Below are 17084 nucleotides of genomic sequence, written 5' to 3' on the forward strand. Positions count from 1 at the left end.
TCTTTTTGTTTTACAGTTGTAGATCACAGTGTGTTGTCGTCCAGTCAGAGCGCAGCTCTTAACTCGTAGCTGACCTCTAGGCAGACTACACTCTGGACCTGCAGCTGCAATCTGACATTAGATTTTTCTCACACACTGGGGATCTTTTTGTGTTTCACACACGATGCAGGTTCCCACGTATCCTCTTCTTCTTCTTCTTCCCCTCTCCCTCCTGCTCCTTCATTCTGTCGCTCCAGTACACGGAGGCCATGCTCTGGTTTTTCCGGGAGAGTTCAGCCATTGGTTGAACATGCGGACCATCATAGAAGAGCTGGTGAAGAAAAACCACTCGGTCACCATCCTAGTGCCCGATGCATCGCCGACTGTCAACTACAACAACAGTCGCGACGCCGCCAAGTTCAACTTCCTGGTTTTCAAGGTAACACTGGCGGTTATACAGCGTGTTTGTAGTCTGACGGAGAACAGAAAGAAAAGTAAAGAGACTCAGATTGATCAGAAAAGCAGAATAAACTCTTCAGAACTGAAAGACACAATCCAGGGCTTCAGATCTTGCTCGGTTTCAGATTTTGCTCGGTTTCAGATTTTCCGAGGAAACCCAGATAACAAGCAGTAGTTCTTACGTGACGTCAGAGCTACCTGGCGATGTAGTAGTAATGACAGAATAACACTGATTCATTGTTGTGCCGTTATAGTTGATAGTTGATCTGTTCATAGTTGACCGGGTGACAGCAATCGGGAAATTAAAGCTGCTGTTACCTGAACTATTCCGCAGCAGCACCCGTCTCACAGTGGTACATTCCATGTGTCCACTACTGAAAACATTTATAGTTGACCATAAGTCAGCCTTGCACTTCACTGGACTGCACCACGCTCAATATATCAGGTAAGAATATATGATTTTATCCATTATTTTAAAGTTGAATTGGAAAAAAAGTGAATATTTCTTGCCGTTTATAGTTTATTTAAAACCTTTAAAAAGTTTATTAGAAAGTTAGACCTAAATTGGTTCCATAGCAAAAATATTTTTAAAATTAGCCCATACAAAATAGTAGGGCAAGTTAGCTTAAACAGAAGGAGAAAAGTATGCTTTTCTTAGACAACACAATATCTGAGAAAATATTACATTTTCATGTCATAATTTTCCTTCCATAAAGCTAGCTAGCTATATTAGCAATGATGCTATAAAGTTGTTAGCCAGGGTGTACCCCCCACCCCTCGATCTATGGCTCCAGCCTCACACCCGTGACCCCGACGAGGATAAGCGAAAAAGAATGGCTGGCTATAAAGTTGCTTCAAAATGTTATTTTCTAACTACGTTTTTATTATTTTACAATTACGCACTTTGTACCGTAATTTACACGGTGTTATCGATAGTTGTAATCAACAGCCTTGAAATGTAGAGCCAACCCTGCTAGTTTCTTAGGATTTTAAATAAACAGTTTAAACTTATTGATGCTGCACACAGGTGTCTATCATATTATTTTCTTTGACTTTAATAATGAGAAGGTTACACACAGCACTGCTCAGAGGCAAAAGCTAGTAATACTTGGACAATGGGTAACTTTAAACTTGTGTATTCTTCTACACACTTAGTATGTATTTGAATTTTATGTTCTCCCTCTTTTTATTAACATATTTTCATTGTCTTATTTCAGATTCCAGTTAAGCACAGTAAGATAAACAAGTCCTTAAAACAAGTCCTTAAAATATCCTTTGTTATAAAAGTCTGAACTTGCACAACACTACTAGTAAGTAAGTAAAGTTTATTTATTAAGCGCTTTTCACAGACAGGCAGTCACAAAGCACTGTACACAAAGATTAAAATAAACAGTACAATGAGTAGACATTATACACAATGTAAGAGGTTAAATGTAAATAATGTAAAGAATATAAAATACGTAGATCAACAAAAGGCTTGTTTGAATAGAAAAGTTTTTAACTGGTTTTTAAAAGCACTCATAATGGAATTACATTGGTCAACGAGGTGCAACCTTAGGTCAATGCTGGCGTGGAGTCGGGTGTTTCAGACATTTGTCACTCAGTTGCAGACAAGCCACCAGTTAAAAGAAATGGCAGGGACTATTAGCTGAGTTCAGAAGTCAGTGAGACTTCTGTATCACTGGACAGAGCTCACGACTGCTGTACATCAGCTGTTATTCACATCATACTGATACTGATGGTGGTGCTGAAGCTCCAACTACTGAGTTCCTAATAACAAGTTTAAAATACTGTGCTTCAACATTTTCAGTCTCTTTAGTGGCACTGACTGCAGTCTTGGGCATTTTGCATGTGTTTCACCCAGAATTACCCAAAGATGGATGGTAGGGATAAAACATGGATGGTGGGGAATACCATCATTTTGGTTTGGATACAGCTGGTGGACTCTTTAGGCCTTTAGATAACTCTCAGGATTTCCTTATGAAAATTACATTTCTTGCACAAGCTTCACTTGTTTTTAGAACAAACTGTGAAAAGGTTTTCAGAAAAGCTTCATGTAAAGGTGTTACAACTGAAAAAAGGACACAGATTACTGCACCTGCATTATGATGCACTTGTGGCTCAGATAGGCCATTCAGAACAATACAGAAAGGTAGTAACTGAAAAGTGCACCCTGTCTTAAGGAGTACAATTTGTAGATGGCACTGCTGAAACATGCGAATACTTTTCTGAAGGTTTTGTTATAACAAGTCTTACTTCCAGTACCCCCAGAATTGGATGCTACCGAGTGTGGCGGTTGAACTTCAGGCTTGGTGTAACAAAGCTCCAAAACTTTACTAGGAAATATCCTTTATGCCCTGACAGCACAACATTGAGCTAAGCCAAGCTCTAAAGCCAGTTAATTAACTCATTATTTATTCTTTTTCCCCCTAGTTATCATAGACAGGATAACTTACAAAAACAAAAAACAAAACATGAAGTGGTGCATTATGCAGGTCAGTATTAGTGACACAGAAATTGTTCCTAGCTCCTGGATAATTACAGAGGAGCTTTCATGACCCCCATATCCTCCTCGAGAAACATCCAAAGTCCACGCTGCAATGAAGAGGACAATGATCCCAACGAGTCATGGCAAATGTATGAACCAGTCAGAATTCTCATAAGCCATGGTGATTATTATCAGCATAGGTTTTATGATATTTTAATATAACAGCTGTTTTGGGTGACTTATGGTCTTCAAAGGTACAGTGGGATGCAAAAGTTTGGGCAACCTTGTTAATAGTCATTATTTTCCTGTATAAATCGTTGGTTGTTACAATAAAAAATGTCAGTTAAATATATCATATAGGAGACACACACAGTGATATCTGAGAAGTGAAATGAAGTTTATTGGATTTACAGAAAGTGTGCAATAATTGTTTAAACAAAATCAGGCAGGTGCATAAATTTGGGCTCTATTGTCATTTTGTTGATTCCAAAACCTTTAGAACTAATTATTGGAACTCAAATTGGCTTGGTAAGCTCAGTGACCCCTGACCTACATACACAGGTGAATCCAGTAATGAGAAAGAGTATTTAAGGGGGTCAATTGTAAGTTTCCCTCCTCTTTTAAATTTCTCTGAAGAGTAGCAACATGGGGGTCTCAAAACAACTCTCAAATGACCTAAAGACAAAGAATGTCCACCATCATGGTTTAGGGGAAGGATACAGAAAGCTGTCTCAGAGATTTAAGCCGTCTGTTTCCACAGTTAGGAACATATTGAAAAAATGGAAGACCACAGGCTCAGTTCAAGTTAAGGCTCGAAGTGGCAGACCAAGAAAAATCTCGGAGAGACAGAAGCGACGAATGATGAGAACCGTCAGTCAACCCACAGACCAGCACCAAAGACCTACAACATCATCTTGCAGCAGATGGAGTCACTGTGCATCGTTCAACCATTTGGTGCACTTTACACAAGGAGATGCTGTATGTGAGAGTGATGCAGGGGAAGCCTTTTCTCCACCTACAGCACAAACAGAGCCGCTTGAGGTTTGCTAAAGCACATTTGGACAAGCCAGCTTCATTCTGGAATAAGGTGCTGTGGACTGATGATACTAAAATTGAGTTATTTGGGCATAACAAGGGGCGTTATGCATGGAGGAAAAAGAACACAGCATTCAAAGAAAAACACCTGCTACCTACAGTAAAATATGGTGGTTCCATCATGCTGTGGGGCTGTGTGGACAGTGCAGGGACTGGGAATCTTGTCAAAGTTGAGGGACACATGGATTCCACTCAGTATCAGCAGATTCTGGAGACCATAGTCCAGGAATCTGTGACAAAGCTGAAGCTGCGCCGGGGCTGGATCTTTCAACAAGACAACGATCCGAAACACTGCTCAAAATCCACTAAGGCATTCATGCAGAGGAACAAGTACAACGTTCTGGAATGGCCTTCTCAGTCCCCAGACCTGAATATTATTGAAAATCTGTGGTGTGAGTTAAAGAGAGCTGTCTATGCTCGGACGCCATCAAACCTGAATGAACTAGAGATGTTTTGTAAAGAGGAATGGTCCAAAATACCTTCAACCACAATCCAGACTCTCATTGGAACCTAGAGGAAGTGTTTAGAGGCTGTAATTTCTGCAAAAGGCGGATCTACTAAATATTGATTTCATTTCTTCTTCTTTTTTTTTTTTTTTGTGGTGCCCAAATTTATGCACCTGCCTGATTTTGTTTAAACAATTAATGCACACTTTCTGTAAATCCAGTAAACTTCATTTCACTGTGTGTGTCTCCTATATGATATATTTAACTGACATTTTTTATTGTAACAACCAACGATTTATACAGGAAAATAATGACTATTGACAAGGTTGCCCAAACTTTTGCATCCCACTGTATCTATCCCAAAGGTATTTGAAAATGAGAGTTTTATCACAATTTTCATTATAATTTTTACCACTAAAACACAAATTAAGATTAATCACTAACTTCAGTTTTCTCAATTATTCTTTTATTTTGACTCTTTTTAGATTCTAGAAACTTTGTGAGGCAACTTTTAAAGTCCTAAAATGTTGTATTTTGACATTTTACATAGGATGTTATTCATAAGTGAACAAGAGAAACTTGTATGCAATTTTAGCAGATGGAACTACTTAAACGTCTCAAGCCAGTATTTCTCAGTTTCCTTATTCTTGTCAACAGATGGTGCCTTACAAAAACTGATAATCATGGTGACAGAGCTGACAAGAGAAGCAAGGGACCTCCATCAAGAGTTCAAAGGCTTCTGTCAGTCCTGCTCCACTGAACCTGTTGATGCTGAGGTTTTGCCTCACAGTTAGGATGCAGTGGACAGTTTGGTTAAACTGCTTAATGATGATCTGCTGCTGTATGTACATACAGCAGCAGATCATCATTGGAAGATCCAATAAGAGGAGGTGAAAGCCATTTCATTGCAATATTAATTCTTATCACCCTGGAATATAGTGAACAGGTTAACAAAGTAATGCCGCAATTTGTTCCTTGTACCTTCTGTTAAACTGTGGCACTCCAGCACTACAGCACGTGGGCCAGTCTCTCTTTTCTTCTCTAAAGGCTGTCTGCCTTTCATGATAATATGCCTAGTAGTGTGTCGACTTTCTCCCTGCTAAAGAGTTTTGGCTAGAGGCTATCATCTGAGTTCAGATGAGCCTCTTTTTCTTGTGCTTTTGATGTTTTATTTTAGATGGCCTAACTCAGCAGGTGGGGGTAAATTGAGTTTCTGAATTTTCCTTTGCTCAGGCAGTGCTCCAGATTGGCTGGGTGGTGCAGGACGCCAGATATCCACCTCCATCCTGGTGTAAACAAAAAAACAGGGAATTTAAAGTAATATGTTAAATAAAATAAAATGTTTTTATAAAATAAACTTTTTTCTTAAGTGATGCAAAGATGTCCATTGTCATTTTTATATTAGATAAACCCTTATGCTTAAAAATGTTTAAAAACTGTTAAATTGTAACAGAATGGTTTACAGATAATGTTTATCTTTTTTTTTTTTTTACATGATGCATAATATTTTTTTCCACAGGTTTAAATAATTTGCAGTGGTTTGATACTGATTGAAATACCTGCAAAGTCCTGTTTTAATCCTGATTTCCTTGTTGTTTCAATGTTAAATGTAAAAATGTGATGGAAAAATGTCAGATTTCAGCATTGAATAAATTAAAATAATGTTGATAATCTGATATTGATTTAACATTACTTCAAGTGAATGTTCACTACCATGGAAGCCTCCTGATATAGGACCTCAGTCTTATTTTTTTTTTTTTTCTGTTTTCATTATTTGTTTGTGCTTGTCTTTGAACTCACAACACACCCTTACTAGGCGATAACTGATACTACTGAGCAGTGTGTTGTCTTCCATCAGATCCCTATGAGGAATCAAAAGAACTCTGTGAAGTGTTGATATTTAACAAGAATCAATAACTTGATCAGGGGTTTTTTTTTTGTTTTGTTTTTTTCCCTGCAGGTGCCATACAGCAAGGAGGAATATTTGAGCCCCATTGAGGAATTCATCCACTTCTCCATGCACGACCCCTCAATGCTGCAAGTGGCCATGAAGCTGATCAACTTCATGGGGCGGAGCTTGGACTTCGGGAGGCAGCAGTGTGACGGGATTCTAAAGAACGATCAGTTGATGGCAACTCTGCGGGATGCCGCTTTCGACGTCGTCCTACTTGACTCCTTGGTAATGTGTGGCGACCTGGTGGCTGATGTGCTCGGCGTGCCGCTCGTCATCTCGCTACGCTTGAGCTTAGGCAGTGTTTTTGAGCGTCACTGTGGCCACGCTGTGTTTCTGCCGTCTTATGTCCCGGTAGCTCCTGTGCTGTACAACGACCACATGACGTTCACGGAGAGACTAATCAACTTGGTGACATATGTGGCGTCATCAGTGCTAACCGAACTGGGCTGGAAGCTGACGATGGATAAATACTACAGTGAGATTAAAGGTCAGAGGTGAAATCATACTGATGTCATCGTCTGTCTGAATTAATGAGGCATAAGGAATAAAAGTAAACTAATCCAAGCTTTTATTTTGAAGTCATACTCCTTATTTGCTGTATGAACAGGAACTCCCACCAGTGTGTGTGAGACTCTGGGGAAGGCTGACGTGTGGCTCATCAGGACGTTCTGGGACATCGATACGCCACGGCCAACCCCACCCAACTTCAAACACGTGGGTGGTCTGAACTGCAGACCCGCCAATCAGCTGCCAGAGGTGTGAGCTCTGATCATTGACAGTACTTGTATTCTGAAATGACACAGTTAAATGATGATGTAATGATGATGTCACACCTTACAGGACCTGGAGGCTTTTGTGCAGAGTTCAGGTGATGCTGGTGTAGTCGTTGTTTCTTTTGGCTCCATGGTACCCAATCTGACGATGGAGCGCACCAACGTCATCGCCACCGCCTTAGGACGAATCCCTCAGAAGGTCAGGGCACTCACAGGCAAACAGAATATGGGTTATCAAATCACTGCATCCATTGCAGAATGAATGTATTTAAAGCATTTTAGCATTGAAAAAGTGCTAGTATGAATGGATGAATGAGGAAAGCTCAGTCAAGTGCTTTGAGTGCAAGAACTTTACCTGGATGTTTGTTGGTTCTTTGAACCAATGAGTATATCATTCCTTTCAGGTGATTTGGCGTCACCGTGGTGAAGCTCCACCTGCACTTGCGCCAAACATAAAGATTTCTGATTGGATCCCTCAGAACGATCTGCTCGGTGTGACTCATTTATGTTATTATAGGATTGTATGGAAGGGGTTTTTTGGGGTGGTTTTTAAATTGAAAAGGTGATTAGAAACTGAAATTATTGTGCTGTTTAAAATAAATAAAAAATGTTTTTAAAAAGAGAAATGAATTAAAATAATTCGAATCAAATTTTTTTTTAAGTTTCAGACTTGTGACCTTGTTTTTATGTTGTGGGCGTGTATCCAGGGGGAGGGACAGGGCGTAGACTAATGATAGACAGCTCCTGTGTCACATTTGTTGCAAATTAAAGACTCCATAATACATTTTTAAACATATGTATATTAACATGGTACAAACATTCACCTGTTAATATATTCCATCATAGAATAATCAGAAATGGTGTTTACCTGTTGGCTGCCGTCAGCCTGGGAAGTGGTGGCCATCTTCAACCAAACTGCTAATTTATAAATTGTCAATCATCAGTCTGTGCCCCGCCTTTTCCTCTTGTTACACGCCCACAACAAAATAATTCATTTGTTTTCTGAAACACATTTTTATAAAAAAAAAAATTTAAATAGCAAAACTTGAATTTCAGTTTCAAAGCACTTCTTCAGTCAAAGCGAACTTTTTCACCTTGATTTAGCTCAGTGTGATTTCAAAAGAAAAGCCTATTTTTTCCAACATTTTCAAAAATATTTGTTAGGTTCTTTCACAATTACAGTTTTGTTTATTTCCCCCCTCAGGTCACCCGAAGACACGAGCATTCGTGACTCATGGCGGCACTAACGGTCTGTACGAAGCTGTGTTTCACGGCGTGCCTCTGGTCGGCTTGCCGGTGTTTGGCGATCAGTCTTATAATCTTAACCGTATGAGCCACCTCGGCACTGCCATCGTCCTCGACTTCAACAAAGTGACAGCCGAGGAGCTGGCAGAAGCACTGCATGCCATCGTCAACCAGCCAAGGTAAGGGTGATTATACTGTGAAAAAGGTATTTTATGTACATTTCTGTGCAAAGACCGATCTCCATGCACTTGGACCGTTACTAAATTTTGATTTCCTGTGTTTGACCCTGCTCCGTCACATTAAAAGTGCACTTTTGTTTAACAATGAAACAGCCATGTGACTTCCTGTACGTTTCCCATGCACAGCTACAAGACCAGCATGCAGCGTCTGTCGGCGGTGCACCGCGACCAGCCGGTGACGCCACTGAATACTGCCGTCTTCTGGTTGGAGTTTGTTATGCGACATGGTGGAGCTAGGCATTTGCGGTTGGCTTCACATAATCTGAACTGGTTCCAGTACCACAGCTTGGACACAGGCGCTGTCCTGCTCATCACTTTGATGACTGCCGCTGCTTTGTGTTGGGTGGTCATACGCTTCTTCCTGCAGCAGTGCAGACGACGAGGAGGAAGAGAGAAGGAGGACTGAAGATATTTTTGAAGGTAAATACGTTGCAAAAGCTGATAGGTTGCTTGGGGCAGAAGAAATGGCAGTGGGGGTAAACCAGTCAGAAAGCAGAAGACCAAGAGGTCTCATTCCTCACTGTCCTCTGTCCTTCATGCTGGATTTACAACCAGAGCACGGAAGGTTACTGCAAGTTTCCTTACCTTTCCTAGGGTCTACTGTGCCTCTTACCCTATGAGAGCTGCAGGCTCCAGCCCCTCTTTAACCCCCTAAAAAGTGGGAGAAGATGGATAGATAGGAGTTTGCAAACTTTTAAGAAATGTTGCAAACATCCAAAAAGAAGAAAACATATTTATTATACTTTAAAACCAGTTTAAACTTCTGCAAGGTGAAATAGTTGTCCTTCCTTTCCCTTGACGGCATGTGCTGAGAAAGTTTCAATAGTCCATCGATTTTCTGACTGCAGACACTGCCCCAAATTTTCCCTCCCTAGACACATTCAACAGTTTACCTTAGCAGGAGAAACACAGTTAAGAATGACTGCTAAACCACTAAAGTGATCCAGGTTGTGGAGTGTGCAGCTCACTGGGACGCTTACATGAAATGGTCGGTCGTTAATGAAATTTGTCTCACCTGTGCTTTTCCTGCTAAAGGTCTTTAAGCCTCCAGGGACGTTTCACCTTTAAAACAGCACCTGTTATCTGCTAAACCTGCTGTGAGGAGGGCTGCAGTGTAATGCAAGCAGATGGAGAATCATCAAAGCTGTTTTTCATGTGTGTGGGGGTAGCAACTTTGATAGATGGTGCACTGACAACACAAACCTATGTCGTCTCCTTATTCTGCTTCTCTGAATGCCAAAATCCAATACTTTGTGGCATTTCTAAACTGTAGAATAGAATAGAACAACCCTTGTCACTGTACATGTACAAGAAAATTGTGGGTGCTCCACACCAACTTTACTGGAATAAAATATGAATAGTAGACAGCAACGAATAAACAAACAAGAGAAATATCATTATAATATTCAGCCTTTACCCTGGTGATGGTGAAAATGTTAACTGCAGATCCTGATCAAACTTACCTAGATGTGGCACCATGTGATTAAGTGCTAGCATAATTCAAATTCAATACAACAGACACATTTGTTCATCAATCTTTATTCACTTTGCACTACACTTTTCTCTCAGCAGGAATCAAACACACCAATCTTCTTGACAATTAACGCATTCAATCATTTCAATCTTTATTTTAACCATTTTAAAACCTCTGCTTCAGCTCTGATGGATCAAATCCACTGCAGGTCACAAAGCCGAGCCTCTAGTGAAGCATAGCAAACATTTAAGTTGCATCAGTCTGTCATGGTGGGTCCTCAGCACAGCAGAAGCTTTACTTCTTACCTGTAGAAGAAACGGAAAGCAGGAATTAAACGCACTGCCAACAAAAAATATACACAGTATTTCTCTTAGCTCCCATTTAGCTACCCCTCCTCCTTGTCCCTTTCTTTTACCATGTTATTTTATCTTTTGTTAGTAAGTGGTGTTTCTATGCATGCAAATCTTTTGAGCCAGCAGTAACAGCTGGTTTACAGCTCAATATATATATATATATTTCTTGAGACTGTGTGTCTACATCTTTAAGATTTTTCGGGGGGCATTTTTGCCTTTATAGGATAGTGAAATAGTAAAGAGAGACAGGAAAATGGGGCGAGAGGGGGCGAAAAAAAAAAATGCAGCACAGGGCCGGAGGCCATCCTCGACTTCGTCCTCACCCTCAGTTGGAGCTGTCCCTGAGCTGAGAAATGTCTACTCATTTCTAATCCTGTCTGTTCTGATCAATCCCAATGCAAAGCTCAGCATTTTCAGCTCTGCCTCCTGTCTTTTTATCAGTGGTACTGTCTCACAACCTTACATCACTGCTGCTCTCACTGTCATTTTTAAACGTTGCCGTTCACTCCATCCTGCCTGCACTCTCCCCTTCACTTCTTTTGTGCATTGGCCGTTGCTTTGAATGGCTGAACCCAGGTGTTTGAACCCGTTAGGTTCACTACCTCTACACTGTTACTCCTGCCTCCTTCTCATTTTCACACGTGTTCTGCCTTGCTTGGACTAACTTTCGTTCCTCTTTTCTCCATTGCATACCTCCACCTTTATAGGCTCTCTTCCACCTGCTGCCTCCTCTGACTACAGATCATGACGTCATCCGCAAAAACGATATTCAACAGAGACTCCCGCCTGATCTCATCGGTCAGCCTGTCCATCATCACTGCAAACACAGAAGGGGCTCTGAACAGATCCCCGATGTGATCCCACACCCACCTTGAACTCATCTGTCACTCCTACAGCATACCTCACCCCGGTCTCATTCTGAATCTGAAGTTACACAGAGACCATCAAAAGCTTTTTCTTTACCCAACAAGCATCAATAAGACAGATATTTAGGAGTAAACTGTTTGTAACTTGTCCTTTAAAATGCACACGCAGAAAGTTGATGACTGCCTTCAAGTGCTGATTAATGACAGAGTGAATTAAGGCAGATAAGGAAAACATATCCTGAATATGTTAAACACGCTTTGTTGTCCAGATCAATACACAAACACCGAGCCTGGATGCAATGAAAACCAGTTAAAAACAAACCTGGTATCATCCACCCCAGCGCTGTTTTTCAAAACACCCTTCACAGCATGAAACCTGCAATAAATCCAGTCAGCACGACACAAGGCAGATCATCATGAAACAGGAAGGAGAAGAAGTTTAGTTTAAAAGACGCCGGGCTTTAATCGAGGGCCAGAAAGACGCCAGAAGGCTGAACACTACAAGTGTGCTGGCTCTAATACCGAATCCTCGGGAAAGCATCAAAACACTCTGCCCATTACTGAACACACTAACGAAGACATGCCAACAAGCCTCATATGCTCTGTGTGTGTGTGTTTGCTCTGTAGTGGTCCACACATGGAATCTATAATTCCTGATTCAGCCTCCCCACTTTTTCTTTTAACTTTCCTCATGAAAGACAAAACAGCCACGACTTTCTTCAGAGATGCGGAAGGACACACACGGAGATCAGCCAGAAATAAAATGAACAGAAACACAAACAAGATGAAGACAGAGAAGAAGAGAGCCATGTACCAAACAAAAACATCAATACGGTGACCACCAGAGACAACCACAGTAGAACAACAGAGAGGCGCTGGGACTGGACAGACCACAGGGGCTCGTGCTGTGTGATGTGGCCCGGCAGCAGGCTCTCTCCCTGGGCACGATGAGTGTCTGTAGTGGTCTCATGGGCTGGAGGGGGTGACCATCCTGAACTAATTGGATCATCCTTACATGCATCCTGATCCTCTGAGTCATCACAAATTCAGCTTTCAAAAAGCCATGTCCTATTAGCTGTGGTTTTGTGGTGTGTGTGTGTGTGTGTGTGTTTTTACCATGACATGAATCGTGTGCCTCAAAGCCTTCTGTTCTTTCTCAACATTAAATAAAAAAAAGGGGTGGTGGGGGGCAATGCTTCTTTCTGAGTTAAATGTGTTAGAGGAGCTTTTGCAGCTAACGTGTTTGGTGCAGTTCTGCTGTGCCTACAGGTTTTCTTTGTGCAGGACTGGAAGTTTAATTATTCAAACCGACAGCGAGGACTAAAAGAAGGCAGTGGACTCAAACTGGTATTTGTTTGATGCTTACTGGGATTTGAGAGAGACATGATTGTGAATGTCAGAGTTTCTTTCACTAATTTCAGATCAATTTTCAAACTTTTCCTCATAAATTTTTAATGTGAATGTTTATGTATTTGAAGTCTGTGTGAAATGACAGCAGTCCAGCACAGCGGGCCATAGATGAACGAGGAGAGGATCTTAAAGGGGTGAAATAATAAATCAACCATGTTTTTTTTTCTTCTTCTGATAACTTTTTGGCTGCACCTCACTTTCATGATATCAAGGGTTGATTCCATGTGCTGTTGAAGATGCGTGAAACAGTTATTGTACCTTGTAACCTGTACTTTTCTTTTCTTTATTAAAAAAAACAAACAAACAAACAGTGTTACTTAAACACAGATCCTTTCTCTTTGTATGTGTGCTCTATTTTCTGTCCTGACCTGGAAGTTTGAGCCATTTAGGCACCTTGCCCGGGTCAGATCTGGCAGGTTTGGCGGCCTGGGTTTGTGTCAATGGGTCTTCCTCGTTTTGTGTGGATCCGCTGGCTTCCACTGTAGGCTCTGGGGGAGGCAGCGGCTCCCTGAAGCCACCAGAGCTCGAGGAGGGAGTTGAGGACTGGAGCATGCAGCTGAAGTAGGAAGGGAAAGAAAAAAAGAGAACAAAAATGAATGACACGAGTATGAGAGGATGCTGCACTGAACAAAGTTGTCACATTTGTCTGAGTCATAATTAGTTGTAAAGTGAGTAAAGGCAACATGCCATCTTATGCCAAAGGAAAATAGTCGCAAACTGAATGTTCGCCAAACTATGGAGACATCATCCACTGATCCTGAGGGCCTCTGTGATCCGGGCACTTGAGTTCATATCAATGAAAATTGATTTTAAAAAACTGTTTCAGGACATCAAAGTTGGTTGATCAGTGTAATAAGTCTAAACTATCATAAAGAACATGTGAACACCAATGTTGTCCCTTAATTTCATAGATGAAAACTACAATCATGTAAAGATACGACTAAATTTGAAAACTTGAAACAGACTGAATGTAGGAAAAGGGGAATCTTACAGATACAGTGATTTGTTTTGACCAACCATTTATCCCATATGGTGATTTTTCCGGTTACTGTCTACAGAAAATGCATTTTGTAATTTCCTCTGTCACCTGAACCTGTCACAGCTGGATCAGAGAGTATATCATGTATAACCAAAGTATGAATAGACCAATATATCAGCTGGATATCGATACTGGATTACCTCTGGCTTGCTGACTGTTTATGTCACCCTGTTTAAACAGAATAACATTTACTGAAGTGGACGATATTTAAGAACTTAATTCTTAAAGAGTAGAGTTTGGAAAAAAAATGCTCAAACAAGCACTTTCAAAATTAAAAAGTGACAGCATACCTTTCATATGATCTAACCACCTCTATCATATGCATGTTTGAAAGCTGAAACCCAAACCAAACTGTTCTAAAGCACAAAAAACAGATCAAACTTTCAGATCACCAATAATTACATCTCTTTGGAAACTGGCCTAGCTGTGTGTCGGGCCTATGCATAACTTCATAGACCATCACCTACAAGTTGTAGGTGTTTGCTGTCACCAGGGGGCAGCATCCAAAACATGTGGAACAACTAGTCTGTTGCCTGTACTGCTGTTGGTCCTCCAATCAACCATGGAGAAGACATTAGTTACAACATATAATGAGATGAAGTGAGATTTGCAGCCACGGTCCGTTCTCACACTTCAGTGTTTGCGTTTCTCCCTCTACCTCATGAACTCTGATATGTTTTACTGGGCTATAAACCATCACTGCTGGTTTTCTGGAGGACTGCACACCACCATGTCTGAGTAGGATGCATACCAAGACCCTTGGATAACACCTACACCAATAAACCCAGTGCATCCTGCTTAAATAGGTGGAGTTTTGCTTTTGAAACTATGATGTATTCCATCACAGTGAAGTTCAAGGTTGGTCAGAAAGAAAATACTTGTCAACAAAAGCAAAAATGTGGCTTTTCATCTTTAAAACCTATGAAAATCTAGCTCTGTGTTTTACTTCTAAAGTTATGAGGAATCACACATGCTGGAAAAATTTAAGTTTGACTAACCCTGAGCTTGAAGCTAAACGAGATAGTGATCTGAAACAGAGGCTTTGTTAATGGAGCTGAAGGACAACAGGTGGGGGTGACTTTTGGGAAGCTGGCTCTATCTTTAGACAGACTGGAAAATGGTGTGCGTGTATGTGTTTGTGTGTGTGAGCGAGAGAGAATCTGTATGCGTGTGTAGGAAATGAGGGCGCATGGGGGCACCTGCTGTTTAGGCACAACCTCAAAGGGATTCCAATGATGACAGCTTTGTGACAGGAAAATAGGTTGGTTGCTGCGGGATACAAATGCATATATATATACACACACACACACATATAACCAACTGCACATTTAAAACACACACGGACACGTGCACATACCTTGCAATGGACTCGTTTGCTTGTACGGCTGAGACGGGGGATTCGAGCAGTTCTCTCTTCATGTAAAAATCTGTGGAGTGCACACACACACACACACACACACACACACACACACACACACACACACAGTAAGCTATTGTTTTGTTACATTACATTCCTCGATAATACACCAGTATCTAATCCAAGTCAGCATATGAAAGAAGGAAATCAGACAAAAACCTGTCTTGACATCAGAGCCGAAGTACACGAGCGCACCAGGAAACAGGTCGGCCTGCAGACACACAGAGGAGCAGAGCAGGAGTGAACAGAAGCTTCTAAAAATGTCTGGCACACATTACAATTTCTGCAAAACACGAAAGAATCCAAACAAAACCACCTCCCGCTACACGCAAACCGAGAGCTGCCGCCACATCCAAGTCAAAGTCAGGTTCATTTTTGGGGATGATTCATCGCTCGGGGGACCTGAACCAGCAACCGTTGGTTCTTTGAAGCCGACCACAAATTGAGCACCAATCAAATGGTTAGTGAAAACACTTTCACCCCTGAAGCACCACATTCCTCTCCAGTGATAGTCTTAATGGGTATAATGGGCCAGTTGCAGCCAGAAATTATCAACCGTACAATTATGAGGTGGAAATGCAGACAGACAGGCAGGCAGGGCACACGTCTGTCAGACTAAGAGAAAGGAAAGACAACATCTGCTGCACAGGAGCTTCAGCGAGTGGTCATCATCGCCGCAATGTCTGCAGGTGTAAATAAGTCTGAGCTGAATTTAAGACTAGATTAGTCTAAAAAAAAAAAAATGAGGATAGCAGCTGAAAGCAGAAAACAACTTAAAGAGCTCAGTCAAAAATAATTCTAAATGTAATGCAATAATCAGGGTATTAAGTAAAAATCTAAAAAGATGAGGTGTAGGAGGTGAAAAAAAAAAAGAGACCTCAGCACACTAGTGCTGCTGCGTCGTGAGGATTTCTAGGCACCAGCTTTTAAAACCAAGATTAATCTTTATCATTAAGCCATTCGTTGTTACACTCGCATCTTCCTGAGGCCATCGAGCAGGCTGGCCAACAAGGCCTTCTTCAATATAATCATCATCAGGGTTTTTCCTCAGTGTGTCATAAACCTCGAGGCCAAACGATCTAAACTGACCCACGCCTGGCTTGAGAATTTGTGCCTCTTTGTATTTGTATTGTTTTTTAGGCACGAGTTAAAGCTAGCTAATGTTACCTACTCTTACGAAACCTCAGTGTGTAGAAATAGTGGTGGTGGGTTCTGGAAATTCTTTTAATTAAAACGTTTACGACCCATCCGAGCTGAATTTAAGACTATTCACGACTTCAAAAGGCCTTTTATTGGTAAGTGTGTATGTAAGACATTAAAACAAAATTAAAAACACTAAAGTCCTAAAGATGTTTCTGCTGCTTTCCCTCTTCCTTCATCTAGTTAACAGATCCTCTTACGACACACTGATGAGCAGCAGACGCTCCGCTCCAGGAATCCTGAAAGAACTGATCCGTTTATCACAGACACATACGTGCAGAGCTGTGAGAAAGTGACATGTGCCTCCTAAAGAGCTTTATTACCATGTAAACAAATGCCCTGAAAAAGAGAGGTTCAATAGCTTCCTTCAGTCTCACAGATGAAACTTCATAAACATTTTCTGACTCATAAGCAGGTGACAGAGACCATCAGCAACCAAAACCATTCCTAAAAATCTTTTTAGATTTATATGTGACAACCAAGAACACTAAAATACAACACTTAGAGCATCTTTTCACATAAATTACACAGTCTAAGCACCGCAGCGTTTTAAAATCCACTTTCTGAATCCCGACTTTCAACAGTTCTTACCAATACTACTAAAATCTCTAATAATCATCCTTTAAATGATCTCAAAACGCGCATCA

The 17084-nt window shown here is 41.0% G+C and overlaps 2 protein-coding genes across 5 annotated transcripts in view; one reads left to right on the forward strand and one right to left on the reverse strand.

Annotated features, from left to right (window-relative positions):
• Positions 1-13103, forward strand: LOC120716833 (UDP-glucuronosyltransferase 2A1-like). Of its 4 annotated transcripts, none has more exons than XM_040004474.1 (8): positions 1-418; positions 6428-6908; positions 7029-7177; positions 7262-7393; positions 7599-7686; positions 8399-8618; positions 8805-9098; positions 9714-13103. In XM_040004474.1, exons 1-7 carry the CDS (start codon positions 164-166, stop codon positions 9082-9084), a joined length of 1605 nt encoding a protein of 534 aa, XP_039860408.1. In that variant the 5' UTR covers positions 1-163; the 3' UTR covers positions 9085-9098; positions 9714-13103. The 4 variants fall into 4 exon arrangements, with proteins under 4 accessions (XP_039860408.1, XP_039860409.1, XP_039860410.1 ...); XM_040004475.1 differs by having other exon boundaries at positions 11192-13103; XM_040004476.1 differs by having other exon boundaries at positions 11999-13103.
• aspscr1 (ASPSCR1 tether for SLC2A4, UBX domain containing) overlaps positions 10202-17084 on the reverse strand; it is a 22122-nt gene continuing 15239 nt past the window's right edge. Inside the window, exons 14-17 of the mRNA XM_040004473.1 lie at positions 15397-15448; positions 15178-15247; positions 13150-13337; positions 10202-10457 (exon numbers count right to left, since the gene is read on the reverse strand). Of these exons, the coding sequence (XP_039860407.1) occupies positions 10447-10457; positions 13150-13337; positions 15178-15247; positions 15397-15448 (321 nt within the window). The 3' untranslated portion in view covers positions 10202-10446. The remainder of the gene's footprint in view (positions 10458-13149; positions 13338-15177; positions 15248-15396; positions 15449-17084) is intronic.

The sequence above is a fragment of the Simochromis diagramma genome, unplaced genomic scaffold (assembly GCF_900408965.1).
Source record: "Simochromis diagramma unplaced genomic scaffold, fSimDia1.1 OVJJ01000487.1, whole genome shotgun sequence".
Classification (NCBI taxonomy): Eukaryota; Metazoa; Chordata; class Actinopteri; order Cichliformes; family Cichlidae; genus Simochromis; species Simochromis diagramma.

Bases quoted from the DNA above. Each gene is read 5' to 3' on its own strand.
- LOC120716833 (XM_040004474.1), top strand. From the start codon at position 164: ATGCAGGTTCCCACGTATCCTCTTCTTCTTCTTCTTCCCCTCTCCCTC. The intron at 7,178-7,261 runs GTGTGAGCTCTG...CACACCTTACAG, and splicing joins CCGCCAATCAGCTGCCAGAG to GACCTGGAGGCTTTTGTGCA. The intron at 7,394-7,598 runs GTCAGGGCACTC...CATTCCTTTCAG, and splicing joins TAGGACGAATCCCTCAGAAG to GTGATTTGGCGTCACCGTGG.